The sequence below is a fragment of the Astatotilapia calliptera genome, chromosome 23 (assembly GCF_900246225.1).
Source record: "Astatotilapia calliptera chromosome 23, fAstCal1.2, whole genome shotgun sequence".
Classification (NCBI taxonomy): Eukaryota; Metazoa; Chordata; class Actinopteri; order Cichliformes; family Cichlidae; genus Astatotilapia; species Astatotilapia calliptera.
In genome coordinates this window covers 25,335,411-25,351,844 of record NC_039323.1, presented here as the reverse complement: position 1 = coordinate 25,351,844, position 16,434 = coordinate 25,335,411, and the positions used below count along the sequence as shown (strand labels likewise).

Genomic DNA, 16,434 nt, shown 5'->3' with positions numbered 1-16,434 from the left:
ATGTAAGATGTGATGTCAGCCCTCCAGACACTCTGTCTCTGAGGAGCTTTTTCATCTGTGTTCAGTGAAAACATCAAAGCCTAAGACCACAGGGTCAGAGGGTATAGCCCCCTTAATCTTTCTTCTGGTGACCTCTACCTCCCACCCCCAGGTCACGGTCCAGGATATTCCCACTTCCACGTGCTACTCTTTGACTGACCCGCATATCATTACACTAGATGGCAGGTAACTTACCTCCAGCTTTTGTTAAATGAATCCATTTATAGGGCAGTTAGTGCAACAGTTAAAGTCTTCAAATTCTTATTAAAAAATCTGCATTTCCTTTTCAGGCGTTACGAGAACCACCAGACTGGCACATTTGTCCTTTACCAGAGCCTCTCCAGGGAATTTGAAGTCCATTCTCGCCAGTGGGACTGCAGCAGTCGACACTACTCCGTTGCATGTAACTGCGGCGTTGTAGTGCGAGAGGGGAACGAGCTTGCCATCTTTGACATGTGCAATGGGCAACCGCAGGAAACGAGGCCACAGCTTGATCTTAAGAACCTCGGTGACAGTGAGGGGAGTCGGGTCAGGGTGCTGGAGTCCCACCAAGGGAAGAAGGTCACCGTAGGTATCTGGACATTTGGAAACTGGTGTCTAGTTATTTGGCTAAATTCATGGTAAAATCATGCAAGAATGATCTGTCCTTCATTCAGATCTGTCATATAAGTTGAATTTTTAATGCATGAGGAGACTATGTTAACTAGCTGTTGGATGTGACTCTCCTCTTGTAGTTGATCTTTCCTTCCGGGGCCTTTGTTAGGGCTGATGTTGGTGATTGGGGGATGAGCCTGTCTGTCCGGGCACCCAGCGTGGACTATGGAAACACTCAAGGCCTCTGTGGCACCTTCGACCGGAACGGCAACAATGACTTCCAGGCCTCTGATGGTGGGTTCTATGGCCCTGATGACTTGCACAGCTTCATAGAAACCTGGAGGTCAGTCTGGGACACAGTGTAGATTTCTAATTTTCAGAATTCTAATCTTTCCTTATTGCCACCATAATTCAGCTGAAGTCTCCACAACGTTATTTGTTTTCCTTTACTTTGTGTGTGTTAGGATAGCTCCTGGTGAGAGTTTATTTGACAAAACACCTCCTGGTATGACACAGGACCTCAGGAGGCCTTTCTGTCGGTGCCAAACAGGATCCAGCACTTCTCAAGAAGCTGGAAGGGGGACGAGAAACTTGTACAATCCCTCTGCTCACTCAGACTGCATAGCATATGATAATGTGGATTACACATCTGTGTTCCCCTCAATGGACACAACAGTCGAATACATCAAGAGCCTGGAAAAAGAGGAAAGCATTCTGGATATATCTGCCTTCAGCAGTCACCCTGTCGAGAGGCGGCACCTCTGGTTTCACGGCAAGAATAATCAGAACAGTGACAGGGATCCTGAACTGGACGATGAGTTCAGAAAGGATCTTCTGCTTTCTGTTGACAGGCCAAAGAGACAGGCGTCATTCCAGCCTGTGTTAATGGCACAGAGCCTAAGCCAGGCTGATCTGGAAAGCTACGCCTACTTTTTCCCAGAGGATCACCAGGTGGAAGCTCGACCAGAGGTGCAACCCCAGTGGCCCACGCCAAGTGGTCTCACCTCAGCCAAAGCCCTTGAAGTATGCCAACTGGCTTTGGTCAACTCCACTGTTGGAGCAGTGTGCCGGGAGCTGCTGGGACGCCGCCTTGGTGAGGCAGTGGATCTCTGCATGCTAGACCTACAGCTTAAAGATGACCTGGGATGGGAAGAGGCGCTGTTGCCATACCTGGAGAATGAATGTGAGAGAAAGCTGCTGGAAAATCTGACCCACAGAGCCTTGGAGGTGGCCAGTACACCGGGAACGCATGGGGAAGTGATTACTGCACTGCGATGCCCCAATTTCTGCAATGGAAATGGAGAGTGTACAGAGTGGGGCTGCCAGTGTTTTCCCAACTACAGCTTCCATGACTGCAGCCTGGCTGTCAGTGAGTATCAGGAACAGTTATACATATACCAAACATACAACTACAGAGTAAAGTAGATTAAAAGTCACACTGATACTAATCTCTTAAAACTTGAAATTAGTTATATCAAGTCAAAAAAAACTTGCCTTTGAGCAGTCTCTCTTCTAATAGGCCAACCGGTTGAGATAACCGATTTGGAGAACAGTGGCCTCTGTGATATTCGAGTTTTCGACTGTCGCAGCATTCGGGTCTTTGGCCTCGGTTTCATTGACTCTCCTGACCTAAGCTGCTATGCCACTAGACTGAAGGTGAGATGAGGCTAAGGCTAAAATCAATTAAGAGAGTTCAAGTGCTGTTTTGTTCACCTTTCCTTTGAATTCCTTCTGCAGTACATAAACAAAGCGTGGGTTCCAGGGGAAAAACAGCGAACAAAAGCCACCTTCCTCAGCTCCAAGGTTTTAGACTGTGCTGTACCATCTCTGAGCACTGCTGCCATCAATACAGAAGACTTTATGATGGATGACAAACCATACGCACGCTGGGAGATTAAGGCAAGGCTCATTCTCATTTTCACTTGGAATTAAAATCTCTTTTGTTAGGTGTTGACTGCTTTGTCTAAAGGTCTTTGCGTTATCGCCTTCCTCTTTTTCTGTACTAGGTCAGCAATGACGGCTCTCAGTACAGCCAGGCAAAGACGCTGACAATCTACGATGGTATTTGTCAGGTCTGTGAGGCCTCACGCTCTGGACTCTGTAAGTTAAAGGTAACTCGCATGCAAGACGGAGCAATGTTTTTGTTCTTGGGAAGCTAATAAAAATACTTTTCATTAAGATGGATAACATCTTAATGAAAAGTATTATTTTTATTATTATTCATTATTAAAATTGGCATCATTTGTTTGCCATCTTTATTTTTTGTTTGTAAAGCACTCAGAAAAGGGTAGGGAAGTCGAAAAAATGCCAAAATATGGATGTTTGTCCATCTGGAGCCCTTAATTTGAGAAATCCCATTTGCTACTTTTCACAATTTTAAAATTCTTTATTTGCCCTGATGTCGATCATAGGAAACAGTTGCTTTATTGTAAAGTTTCAGTCACTATATACATTTCAGAAGTTTTAATCTTGGTTTATATGCTTTTCTACGGTGGCCCCTAGAGACAAAGCACATACAAATTCCAAAGCACATACAAGCTCCGAAGCACGTGCAAGCTTTTGTTACCTAGTAGCTACACAAGCCAGGAAGTACCAACGACCGGATTTGGTGTGTGGTAGTAACAGGTAAATGAACTTTTTTTTTTAAATTATTTGAATATACATGAGTGTGGTTGTTCTTTCCTTGCAGGTGTTTTCCAGCAACTCCATGTGTTTGCAACAAACTTGCCGGGTTTTTTTTTTTGCAAATCGAGCTCAACACTGCCCCTAGCATCCTGGAGCACTTCCTTTGTGTTTTGGAGTTTGTACGTACTTTGTCTCTAGGGGCCACCGTACTTTTATTGTAATTGAGTTACATTTATAATTTAAAAACTTCTTGTTATTATCTTGTTATTGTTATCTTGTTATTGCAAAGGGCCAATAGGCTTATATGTTACCCATTGACCAAGTGGTCCTATGACAATTCTGGGTGGACAGTGCTTGCAGGTCAGTAGATCACCCTTTGAAAGCACCATATACATCTTGGCAACCAGTTTTATGCTAGCAACTGCCAGTAATCACTCGTTAACCGGTTGAGGAATTTGCACTTTTTCTTAGCAACCAGTGGTTGGCAAATCATTGCTAACTAGTCCTTAGGCCCGTGTGATGGAAGCTTTAGACTTGAAACCAGCAGTTAAGATCATAAACTCATCATAAAATGTTTACTGTAGTCATGGGTGGATGGATGGGTCAAGTGAGACGTATGATCATTTTTCTCTTTTGTTTACAAAGCTTTCACAATGGTTTAACTTCTTTTTGAAAACCAAAATGCATACCCTTGTTTCATTTACAGTTTATAAATAAGACTAACCATAGTGTGTAAGTATCCACAAAATCATAATTGCTAAAATAAACTTTGTTCCGAGCCATCAGCTGAAGAACGGCAAAACACTCTTGTACTAGAAGGGCACAGGGACAGTTGTTAGGCACTGGAGGAGACAAAAGGCCCATAAATTAGGCTGTGAGACAGCCTGCTCTGTTTTTGCTGGTCTGTTCTTATTCACATGGTCTCAACAGGTGACATGTTATGAAAACCTGGACACTCCAACGTTTGTTCGTGCTAGTCGGGGATGCTGATTGAGGATGCAGATGTGATTCAGTGGGTGTTTAGTGGAAAAGTGTGATGAGGCATTTTACATGCTGTTGGGGGGGGGCGAGACGGTCTGCTGCTTGGACGACTACAGCAGCAGCAGCAGTTGGCTATTTTAAATCTCTACATTCTGTGTAAAAGAGGTACGTGAGGGGTCCTGTTGTTCCTGGAACTGTGTTTTATGGGAGACAGACAAACAGCCCAGAGCAAAAACACACAAACAGCTGTAGACAAACAGTATGTAGACATGTGGCTGCCAAGACTGAGCTAAACTGAATTAACTTCAGTAGAGATGTGTGTTTAGAGCTGATTTCCTGTTCATCACTAAACAAAACACCTGAAAAAAATGTGTTTTAAAATGTGAAAACATGCTAATATTGAAAAAAAAGTGAGTCCACAAGCAGATCTGTTTGCTTCTCTTTGTTTGTCAGGAGCGGACATGCAACATCGATGGGATGTGTTTTGCAGCAGGAGACTCCAATCCCAGCAGTCCTTGCCTCCTCTGTGACCCAGACGCCTCCAAATTCACCTGGTCTGTGAACCAAGGTACACACAACTCGAAGTGGATCTCACCGTCTGAAAGGAGAACAACATTTTCTACCTAAACAAACTCAGAACCATCATTAAATTCTGCCCGTGTACTTGGTTTTCTATCTGCCTTCCAGTCAACTCGAGATGAACAACATCAGGGAAAAAAGGCATTTATCTCACCGTGTCAGTGCAGTGGTAGCCATCCAACTGTGGTCCTGTTTGTCTCCATTAGCAGATCAAAGGAGCAGAGGTTTAGGTTTCCCAGCATGCCCTGACCTGCCACTTAACCACTCTCGGAGCGGGAGTAAATCACATGGTTGGTTTCCACAGCAGCACAGACAGGCAAGATTCATGCAAAAAGCAAAGGGACGCTGGAATAAATGACCAGCGTAACAGTTAGTCTTACTTTAAGGATTAAAATGTAGAAATGGATTTTATTTTCTCAGTTTTCACGTCTCAAAACTCAACTACAAAGTAGAAAACAGAGGAATAAATGCACAAGAACAAAACACAATATACAGATGAACTTGAATGCATCTATAAAAATTAAGCTGTATATTCATCTTATATAATAAATATACAGTTATGATCCATACTGACGCTGCTGTCCACCAATATCGGTTTACACTTTAGTACAAAATAAAGTGAAAATCCTCTTTTAGGAAGGCAGGAAACGCATAAACATGTATGTACATACAGTATATGAGGTATATGAGTTTGTACAATTCTAACAAGCTTGAAAGTCAATATTTGGTGTGACCACCTTTATTCTTCAGCACATTCTGTCTCTCTTAGGCAGCTTTCTTGTGATTTCTTTAAGTTGTCTTCAGGAATAGTTCTCCAGGCTTCTTGAAGGACATTCAAAGCTCTTCTTTGGATGTTTCTGCCTTTTGTTCTGTTCTCTGTCCACATGATCCCACACTGCTTCAGTAGTGTTGAGGTCCGGGCTCTGGGGAGGCCGATCCATGACTGATAGTGCTCCACTGTGTGTTTTTCTATCCAGGTATTTATTGCATTGGCAGTGTGTTTGGGATCATTGTTGTGATGAAAAATGAAGCTACTGTCTATCAGATGCTTTCCAGATAGCATTGCATAGTAGCTCAAAATATTTTCTGTGTTCATAATTGATCAATTTTGAGAAGTTTTCCAACACCACTGACTGAAATGGAGCCCAAACCATGGCAGAGCCTCCACCGTGTTTTATAGATGGCTGTAGTCACTCCCTGTTGTAGCTCTCTGCTGACCTCCTCTGTACATACTGACAATGATTTCAACCAAGAAAGTCAAATCTGGATCTGTCACTCCATCAGACCTGTTGCCACTGATTTTCAGTCTAGCTCTTGTTTAATGTGGCATACCTCAGCCTCAGCCAAAACATTACTGGGAAATAAAGCTGAAAAGAAAAGAAAAGCTCAAGTCCAGAGGCGGTCATGCGTGCTTACAATGATTGTTCCAGAACAAACCTGGAGGTGTGTTTTTGCCAAACCAGGGTTCCCTGTAAAGAGCTTATTTCAGCACAGGAAGCTCCTGTCATCAAACGCTTGTAGTAGGAAGACAGTAAATAGTACGGTGGGAATAAGAGGTGGGATGAAGTGCATCTCAGTCTGTTTTTGTCTGCATTATCAGTCAACAAGCCTCCGACCTTCCACCGGCCTCAAAGCGACTTGCAGACATTCTCCAGCGAGAACTTCGTCTTCCAGTTTACTGCATCGGACCCCGAGGGCTCGGCCCTTCTCTTCCAGCTGGAAGAGGGACCAGAAGGTGCTGTCCTCTCCCCTGCTGGCCTCCTTATCTGGAGGGTCCCATCAGTTCCAGAGAAGGAGGGGCTCCGGACGAGCAGCTCTGTCCGCTTTACGCTGTCTGACGAGTGTAACGCCCAGAGCACCTTCACTGTGGAGGTAGAGTGGGGATAAGCTGCTAAGCAGTAGTCTGCTGATGTAAATGTGATACACTGATGTTGTTAGATATTAATAAAATCCAGACATTCCTCAGCAGTGTCTGTGTTTCCCATCTGCAACACAGATTGTCGTGGTGCCGTGTGGCTGCCAGAATGGACGCTCATGCGTGACGGATATTAACTTTCCCGCCGGCAGTGGGAAGTACCTGTGTGTGTGTCCCGAGGGTACTCAGGGCAAACTCTGCGCCGACGACATAGACGAATGTCTGTCGGCTCCATGCTTGGGCAGCAAGTGCATCAACGTGGCCGGTGGGTACAGGTGCGAGTGTCCTGCAGGGCTGCGAGGTAAGAATGATTAAAAACCTAAAGATTTTTAATCAAAAATGAACAAAATAAAAGCCCTTGATGTTTAAGGCTGTTTTGTTTAGACACACTGGGCTGTTCTGACATCACATGTTTGCAGTCGCGGAGGATTAATCCCAGTGATGGTTTTTGATTACAGAATCAACATCCTCTGTGTGTGTTTTTGGCAGGTTTAACGTGTCTGGAGGATATCAATGAATGTGAAAGGAAGCCCTGTTTTCCGGGAGTGCAGTGCTTCAACAGCTTTGGCTCCTATGGCTGCGGCCCCTGCCCCAAAGGAATGGTGGGAAATGGGACTTCGTGCACTGGTAAGTATGGGCTTACTGCATTACTACCCATAGGCAGTTTATAAAAAATGGAGCTCCACTAAGAGACACTCATTCGTGAGCCTCTGCTCCTCCACATTTAAAGGAGCCATTGAGGTGGATGCCTCCTGCATGCCTGCTAATTGAGGTTTTCCCAGCATGGGAGTGGACCCCTAGGCAGACCTGGTGAGATTATGTGTTTCAGCCGGCTTGGGAATATATCTGCTTCTGCCCCCCATAAGAGAGAGGAGGTGGCTGTTGAGAGGAAGGTCTGGGCATGCCTGCTTAAACTGCTGCCCCTGTCACCAGAATAAGTGACAGAAAATGTAGCTTCTAGGTCTGGAAATATTAAGGCTGTGTGGAAGTTCTTTAATTGTGCATTATTTATAATACCCAGCAGGGGGTGACCCCTCTGGTTTCAGGAAGAAGCCAGATTGTATAGAAGTCTATGGCTAACTGACCCTAATGCAAACCAACTCTTCCATGATGAGTGGTCAGATAACCAGACTGAACCAGAAGCTTGGTTAAGGCTACCAAACGCATCTGGTCGAGGTGCAACTTGCTAAATGACATAAGGGACCCGACAAAATATTAGTGGGAGTGTGTGTCTGTATTTTAGCCTGTATGTACACTTTTGGCCCAGTGTGGATTAGAGAAAATCCAACACAACTTCAAACGTGTGCGCCCAGTTCTTGTTTTTTTGAAGTCATTAACTGTACAGTGCTGTACAGCATTGTCCCATTGCATGCTGTGCAATCATTCCACCCTGGAAAAAGAACAGTTCAAAGAAATCATTAAAAGCCCAAAATTGCCATGACATTCGTGCCCATGATGAGTAGATGTAAACTTCTGACCACAATAGTAGAGCAGGGCGATATGGCCAAAAATATTTATCACGATATATATTTGAAAATTTGCGATAACGATATAACCGACGATATAATTGATGCAAGACAAAATACAACTCCACAACATTACTAGCGCAAAAAGACAACCTTCCATTTATTTTCACTTAAACAAGAAGCTGGTTTTTATGTACATTAAAGCTTTATAAAAATGTAACAGTGCAAATGCAAATTCCTTGCTGAAAGTTTAACCAAAAGGCATTTCCAGTAGAAATGGGCTGACATATCCTGAGCATAACCATGTATAATATCCACTGAAGTTAAAAAGAGGTGCTTTGCAACATTAAACTGCAGTGTGCAGTACGCATTTTTCGGACCATAAGGTGCACGGGATTATAAGGCACATTAAGCGAAACAAAGCAGTCAGATAAATCAAACTTTATTAAACTCATTCTTCTTGCTTCCTCCACTTCTGTACCATTGATTCATTAATGTTGAATTCTCTGGTAGCTGCTCTATTCCCATGTTGTTGCAGTATATTAATGACTAACCTCGTATTGTGGCTGGATTATCTCAGTTGTTCTCCTGACTGAAGTTTGGTCCGTTTACAGCATCCTGCCATGCGATTGCATTTGTCTCTAACCATGAAGAACCTTCACGTTAACTTTTATAAGTGGAAAAGTGTTAGTGTTCGTCCTCCAGCTTCACTGTTTATGTTATGCTAACATAGCTGTGTCGCTAGCGATCACGTAGCACATCATTATATACCAGCTAGCCAAACTTCAGTAACCCTACAAACGTCACTGCTGTTTAGTTTCCTGTCTTCATTTATGTTGGAAGTGATAGCAGAGCTGTACGTTTGAATTTTTTCAGAAATCTCTCAGTCAGAACATGCAATATCATGCTTAGGTAACTAGCGAAACTAGCGAGCTAACTTCCGCTAGCTTCCTGCTAACTTCTAACTCCGTTAAATGTAATAACTTTTGTTTTCATGGATGCCTGGAAGTTAAACTTTATAGTTACACCTGGTAAAGCAGCAATGCTGATCGTTTTATTAAAGATGAAAGAATTTAGACAGTTTTTAACTCTAAGTGATGCTGCAGTGTTGTTTGACCTGAAGCATACGGAGTTTAGGACCCAGATTACTCCCAGATTTAAGAGCATCTTAGAACGGCCGCTTGCATGTTCTGCAAAAAAATGTGCTTTGTTGTGTATCTGACGGACAAACACCAAACCAGTTCCACATCACGGAAGTTGCACCATTTTTACAAACCAATTCTGGTTCATCTGTTTCACTCAACAATCGGCCATGTGCGTATGAAAACAAAGGCACTGCGCATGCGCGTTTTACTCCCATTCTATCGCGATATTTCATTTTCCTATCGTTGCCTAACATTATACCGGTATTACCGTGAACGGTATAATATGGCCCAGCCCTACACAATAGTATATGTCTTGAGCAGAAACTGAAAGGAAGCTAGGCGTGATTAAGTAACGTCAGGTGGCGTCACGGCACCCAAACGAGACCACTTATTTTCCTATAGTTAATCCTGCTTTCCAAAACAGCCCTGAGTTTAACAGACACTGCTGTTGTCTGAGAGGGTGTAGCCCCTCTGTACAGTTTACAGCCTCACATAATAAAAAAATAGTCAATTTCTCTATTCATTTCCCAGCAGCATTTATCATATGTTCATCTGTTTGTTGCTGTGATATTGGTTCGAGCATTCCAGCAAACTTGTAGCTAATTTTGTTGTTGTTCCAACTACATTTAAATTAAAGCAGCTATCCAAAAAAAGAGTGAATTCGTTCATTGGAGCCGTGTGTCCCGGAGGAGCACTCAGCAGTGAATGGAAACCAGATGGCTGATAGTGCTGCCTTGTACTGTGACTGCTCACGTTGTTTTGGAAAGACTTTTGGCTTCCACCAAAACTCAGTAATTATATAAAAATACATGCATAATATGGTAACTTCTGCTGTTGCAAACCTGCAGCTTTATTTGTTTCCTTTATATTGTTGCAATCTGTGCCAGTCGGTGGGAAATGCCTCGATGTTGAAGCACACTTTGTTTTAGGTCAAAGAGGGTGTTTCCAAAATTTTCAAGGCTAATGGCTAATCAGTTATTATTTTTCAGGCATGCAGAGATCTGTCTTTTTTCTCCAACATTCAAGGAACATGACCGTGTCTTTAGGCAGCTATGGTGACGTGACGAAGAAATGCTATCTCAATTAAGATACTTGTCACAATACAAATCCTGCCATAAACCTGCATTCTATTTAATGATCAGTAGTGGGCGATTCCTGCAGGTTTTAGATGTGTCCTTGATCCAACACAGCTGATTTAAATGGCTAAACGACCTCCTCAACATGTCTTGACGTTCTCCAGACGTTCTCTGGTAATTAACTTATCATTTGGTTCAGGTGTGTTGACCCAGGGTGATATCTAAAACCTGCAGGACACCGGCCCTCGAGGTCTGGGGTTCGACACCCCCGAGTTAGGCAGAGCAGTCACGTTCCTAACTCCAGGATTTATGGGTGTCTACGGGAATTGTTTCACTTTTGGTTCCTGGATTTTAACTACAAAGATATTGTTAACTGAAGATGAGAAGTTAACAGCATGCTGCAAGCACAACACTGGTGCACGTACCCATACTTGTCAAGGTGAATATTAATACAGGGTTAAATTAGTTGCTTTCACGATCTAAAGAGAAAAAAAGCCCCAGAATTCTCACCTAAAAGACATCATGTTGATCCATATTCTATTCAATTCAGTTTTATTTACATAGTGCCAAATTAACCATATTGCCTCAAGGTGCTTTATATTATTTGCGTAAGCACTGGGGCTGATGTTGCATTCCTGCAGTCACATTATCCTTCCAGTAACAGAAGAACTCTGTGGTGTGTGTTTACAGGAGTTTCTGCCCCTAAAAGGAAAAAAAATCTGGGTCTACAGTAAAGCACAGAACATTAATTAAACTCAGCAGCATATTATTTGCCATTTTTATGGGACCTTGTGGCAGAAGATTCACAGGGACAGATAGTTGGATTTCCTAATCCCCTTTGTTCTTTAATCCTCCACATGTCCACTGAGGGCCTTCAGCTTGACTTGTTTGACCTCTACGCTCAGTTCATTTTAAGACGCATAACTTTATGTGTCAGTGGAGTTGGACAAGGTCCTTAAATTTTAAATGACAAGCAGGTCACAAGTTTAGATCCACTCACCAACGGCATGAATGTCATAGTAAATGTGGTTCTTTTGAGGATTTCTTTGAAATGTTCTATTTCCACGGTGGAATAATTGGACAGCATATGTCTTTAAAACAAGAATTGTGTGCAGAAGTTTGAATTTATTTTGGATTTTTTATAATCCAAAAAGGCTCAAAAGTATACATACAGGCTCAAATACATTCATAAACTCACTTCAGTCTTTTAGTATTTGATGCTGAAGGTTCCAGATCATCAGTTGCACAACAATTGCACATTAAGTACAGGTTATTCAGAAAGAAAAGAAACTTAGCAATACACACCCAAAGCTACAAAGCAGTTACCTTGAGATTAATGAAACGAACCCTTTAAACCCTTTAACCTCTCCAACTAATCAGTTGTGGTTTGACAAATCAACCGTCATTGGTAGTTTTGACGAGTCAACCGGGCAGAAGGAAGTTCAGTTCTAATGAAAAAGTTGAGAAAAGTCAAGTGTCAAAGGTAAAGGTTTTGGAGAGGCATTCAAAACTAGACTCCAAAGTCTTATTGAATCTGCCTTAATTCTAGTAAGTAAGAAGTCTTTGCTGTAGTAAAGCAGGATGAGTCAGATTATTTGACCTGCTGCCATGTCTGAAGCCTGTTGAGGTTTTCTGCTACTACTGTGGCAAGAGATATCTTTACACAAACTTGACCCAAGGTCTCGTCTCTTGCTGGGAGTCACAGTTCATTAAACGTAACCTTTTGAGCCCTTCCAGGTTTTCTGATTTACAGCAACCTCCACATCCTTCACTGTACCATCTCTCTTTTTTGGTCCTTTATTATTGATTTAATGCAATGTGTTCTGAAGTGGGTGATCTTGATGCTCAATTGGATGTAAAAATTGAGGATAGCAATCCAGAACATAATTAGTGGCTTTCTTATTACAGTATTTCTCAGTCCAGCTGCCTTCCCTTCAACATCTGCTCCTCATATGACTGGCTACGAGACACCAGATGTTCTGCTCCAACCACCCAAAATAAAGACAGGCGCTTTCCTGAAGACCTCAAGCGGTAGCTCCCCGCAGATGACAGCTGAGGCCAGGAAAACAGTTCCAAGAATTGACCCACAAATGAAATCAACCACCTGGACAAGGACAGCAGGAATTAGCTCCAGCCCTGAAGTCACAATAGCAGAAACCAGCAGGCGCAAAACACCAACCGTTCCCCAAACAAATATTGATTCTTCACGGGAAACTCAAGCAGCTAACCTAAACCTATCCAGGACTAACACAGACATGTTCAAGAACCTCTCAGAGATTGTTCCACGCCGAGTCAAACAGGAGCAATCTAAATTCAGAAACACTACAAGCAATCCTCCGACTGTAGCTTCACCATCAGATCATGATAGACCAGCTGCAGGTAAGCCCCAAATTTCCAATAAATTCCATTTAAGTTTTCCTTAATGTGCGAGGTATCACGCTGTGCTGAGCCTCAAGCAAGTATGAAGACAAGGAGACTTTAAAAGGGAACATTCAGTCATTCTGGCCATAATGTTTTATCACAGTCATTAAAATAAGTACCAGGAAAATAATTCACATACTGTAGTATACATATTTTTTTTAGTTTAGCTATAAAAGCTGCCCTAAGGGGATTCAGGATTTCAATTTGAGAACACTTAAACAGGTCGTTTTCAGATGTTAGGAACAACCGACCAATGTGATCTTTTTTTGGAGATCTTACCACTGTGTGTGCTTGAACAACCATTCAGAAACAGGGAAATTCACATAAAACAAAAACAATTTAGACAAAAAAAATATTGTTTTTTTACTCTGTATTCAGGAAAACTGTAGTTCAATGATATGTTACCTTACAGAGCTAATGCTGCAGTCACAATAGGAAAATCAGTGGAGACCATGGCACACCCAAGATCATTGCGATCGTTTGTGAGCAACTTTCAATTTTGCTGCTTCTTGAAATGGTTGTTTCAAAGACGAGGACCAGATCTGTGATCACTCGCAGTCAGCTGCCGTCTTCAATGAGTCATCAGTGCATCAAGATAGTTATAAAACAAGCAATAAGATCAAATCAGGCTTGGTTGCAATTGAATGGAGTCAAGTTGGCAATTACATGCGTCAGTTACTTACTGTTTATGATAATACGGGATTAACTGTGATAAACTCATTGGCAGTCTGTCTGCATTTATAAATGAGTTTGCAACTATTTGTAAACCTTCACCAATCTGTTTGAGAGAGGTCAGACTGCGACTGTATGGAGACACGTTGCCTCCCACAAGGAGGCCTGTGTGCCTTGTGATCAAAAGTGAACGCCCACAGGTTGAAGGTGGAACACCGTCAGTGTAATCGTTGATTTTTTCCTCATTGCCTATTACTACTCTAGTCTGAACCATTACAGAGCACACAAGGATATTTGTAAGTATATTAATATTTGATACTTGTAAGACTAGAACTAATGAAAGAAAGCAAAAATGAACTTTGCAACAGTTTTATTTGTATGTTTTCAGAGATGTCAGAGATGCAGATTGTGTTTGCTACAATCCGAGCCTTCTTATAGGACAATGATTGATCTCATACAACTTTATCTCCCAGGATCAGTGAAGTCTTTGGCTGTCAGTTTATCAGCTACATGCGCCAGCAGGCCCTGCTTTCCTGGGGTTCAATGCATCAACCGCAGACCGCCACATGTGGGCTACGTCTGTGGCCGCTGCCCACCTGGACTTTATGGCAACGGTCGCATCTGCATGAAGAACTCCAAGGAAGGTGAGGGAGCTTTTACATTTAATATTTTAATGCGTTTGGGGATAAGCTTCCATGATTTTTAAGTCTTGTCAGGGACTTTGCAGGAACCAGAGTGATTATAGAGTTTTTCACAGGCCTTTAGGACATTTAAAAAAAAAAAAAAAAAAAAAAAAGCAGTTGAATGCAGTTGAAGTTTCCTTTAACCCTAAACTAACTAATGCTGTTGACTTAATTCAGCCATAGATCTACTTACACTGGCTGGACATCAGGTGTTTCATAACCTTTGGGTCACATCTAGCCCCACACATGATTGGTCAATGCTGTAATTGAGTCACAAAAGCAGCCCAAATTGGGGTGTCTGCTCTATATAGCATATTCTTCCGATTCTTTGTACAAAAACACATTGTGTTGTTTTTCAAAGGACAAAAATAAGCATTAATCTGATGAAAACATCTGTCAGTAATGTGCATCCTTCCATACACTGTGGTCTGCTTTTAAGAGCTTATTTTGCACTCGTTATATTCTGGTTTCCCTGATGTTGCTTTATGTGTTTTTCTTGATTGGAAAGAATGTCATTTATTGCAGGAGATAAATCAGCATAAGTGGTTGGAGACTGCCTGAATGAAATAACCACCTCTGGTGCATTGCTTTTTGAGTCGGTTCCACAAAGTTTCTACAGCAGATTCCTTAATGTGACTTCACACAAGGGGAGATGGTGGGGGGGCTCCCAACTCTAAAGAGACAGTCTGATTCCAACTTAAATCCCTTTATTGTGGACTGTGTTTGTCTGGAGAGTCACATCACCACAAACAAGACATTAATCGCTTAAATTGCTTTGCTGTTCTTCTCTTTACTTTTATTTGTCCAAGGACTGAAAGCAGACATGCTTTTTTCCTTCAGCATGTCATCGTTTGACCAGATGTTCTGCTTTTCAATTTTAGTTTTATTTTGCTGTATTTTATCATTTAACGCAGCGTTTTGCAGATTCCTGTCAAACTTCTGTTAAGCCTGTCAAGCTGTGTTTAGTACGCAGCGACACATACGCGATACACAGCAGAATGACATCAATGGCAGCTTTATAATGACATGATCTGTAGCACCCAAAGCTGCTGCTTTAGCATATTTTAGTAATCTAATGCTTCTCAGTAAAGATTTCAAAGCTATGACTGGAAATTTACGTTTTGGGGTAGAAATATGAATATCTTAGGGCTCAGTACCTCAGATCTAGTTGCTGGTTGACCTGGTAACCATTGGCCGCTAGGGAAAAATTTATATTCCCTGACTGGTTGCAATGAAACTGATTGCTAAAACCTCAGTTATGCATGCCTAGAGACCAATCAATAAACCCCTGCTAACCACCAATGAATAAACCGCTTGGCATGTCGTTGCTGAAGGTTGCGAGCTGTTGCTAGGTGAAATTGGTCACACAGAACTTTATAATGTTGCCCTGAAAACCTCCTTACAATTATTTTGGTCACTGGGACGCTGTCACCAGTTGTTTGTATGGAAGATGCTGTCTACAAATACTTACCAACTACTCACAGAGTGGTGAGACTGTGAAAAATCCAACATGAATAGGAAGTGGCAGTCATTTGAAAAGTTGCACCTTCTAAAATGTCTTGGTTGCAGTTTTTACTTTGAAGTTAAACATTTTCTGTTTACATCTTGAGACAATTTTTTTTTCAAATTTCACTAATTTTGTGAGCAATTGCATACTGTTTGCAGGCAGGTTAGTGTCATAAGAATACATGTGACTGCAGCAATCTGCTAGTGGCAAGGGTTTTCATACTGCACTCTCTTTGTGACCACTTTCACCTACAGACAGCTAGCAACCATTAACCAATCAGTTGGGAAAATACACATTTTTCCCTAGTAACTGGTAGTTGCAAGCAGCTTTGTGACAGGCCTCTAGTGTGCGTGACTGGCAATCTATTTCACAGCAACTGCCAATAACCCCTCACACCAGTCTGAGGCCTGTGTAACTGAGGCCACTCTGCTGTTCTACTTAACTCTAGTTAAGGCCAAATCATATTTCTTTCTGTAACATATTTTTAAACCACTGGAGATGACCAAAGTGCTGTCCATACCACTGTGGAGAACATAAATAGATCGAAAAAATAGAAAGAAAGACAGAATACAGGATCCAGTTGTATAAAATCAAAATATAAATAAAATTAACAAAGGTATTCTAAAAACAAGACAGAACAGGATAGAAATGTAACACTAAAATATAATAAACAGTAAGAATATGTGAAGGCCATCAAAAACATGCATGTCTTTGGGGGTTTCGTTTCATTA

At 42.0% G+C, this 16,434-nt stretch overlaps 1 protein-coding gene across 1 annotated transcript in view; it reads left to right on the top strand.

The window, feature by feature from the left end:
• LOC113015807 (von Willebrand factor D and EGF domain-containing protein) overlaps nucleotides 1-16,434 on the top strand; it is a 39,901-nt gene that overhangs the window by 11,892 nt on the left and 11,575 nt on the right. The window contains exons 10-22 of the mRNA XM_026158128.1: nucleotides 152-225; nucleotides 330-606; nucleotides 774-976; nucleotides 1,098-2,002; nucleotides 2,153-2,289; nucleotides 2,371-2,532; nucleotides 2,640-2,744; nucleotides 4,693-4,807; nucleotides 6,419-6,690; nucleotides 6,815-7,034; nucleotides 7,223-7,360; nucleotides 12,329-12,799; nucleotides 13,987-14,157. Coding sequence (XP_026013913.1) covers nucleotides 152-225; nucleotides 330-606; nucleotides 774-976; nucleotides 1,098-2,002; nucleotides 2,153-2,289; nucleotides 2,371-2,532; nucleotides 2,640-2,744; nucleotides 4,693-4,807; nucleotides 6,419-6,690; nucleotides 6,815-7,034; nucleotides 7,223-7,360; nucleotides 12,329-12,799; nucleotides 13,987-14,157 — 3,250 coding nt within the window. The remainder of the gene's footprint in view (nucleotides 1-151; nucleotides 226-329; nucleotides 607-773; nucleotides 977-1,097; nucleotides 2,003-2,152; nucleotides 2,290-2,370; nucleotides 2,533-2,639; nucleotides 2,745-4,692; nucleotides 4,808-6,418; nucleotides 6,691-6,814; nucleotides 7,035-7,222; nucleotides 7,361-12,328; nucleotides 12,800-13,986; nucleotides 14,158-16,434) is intronic.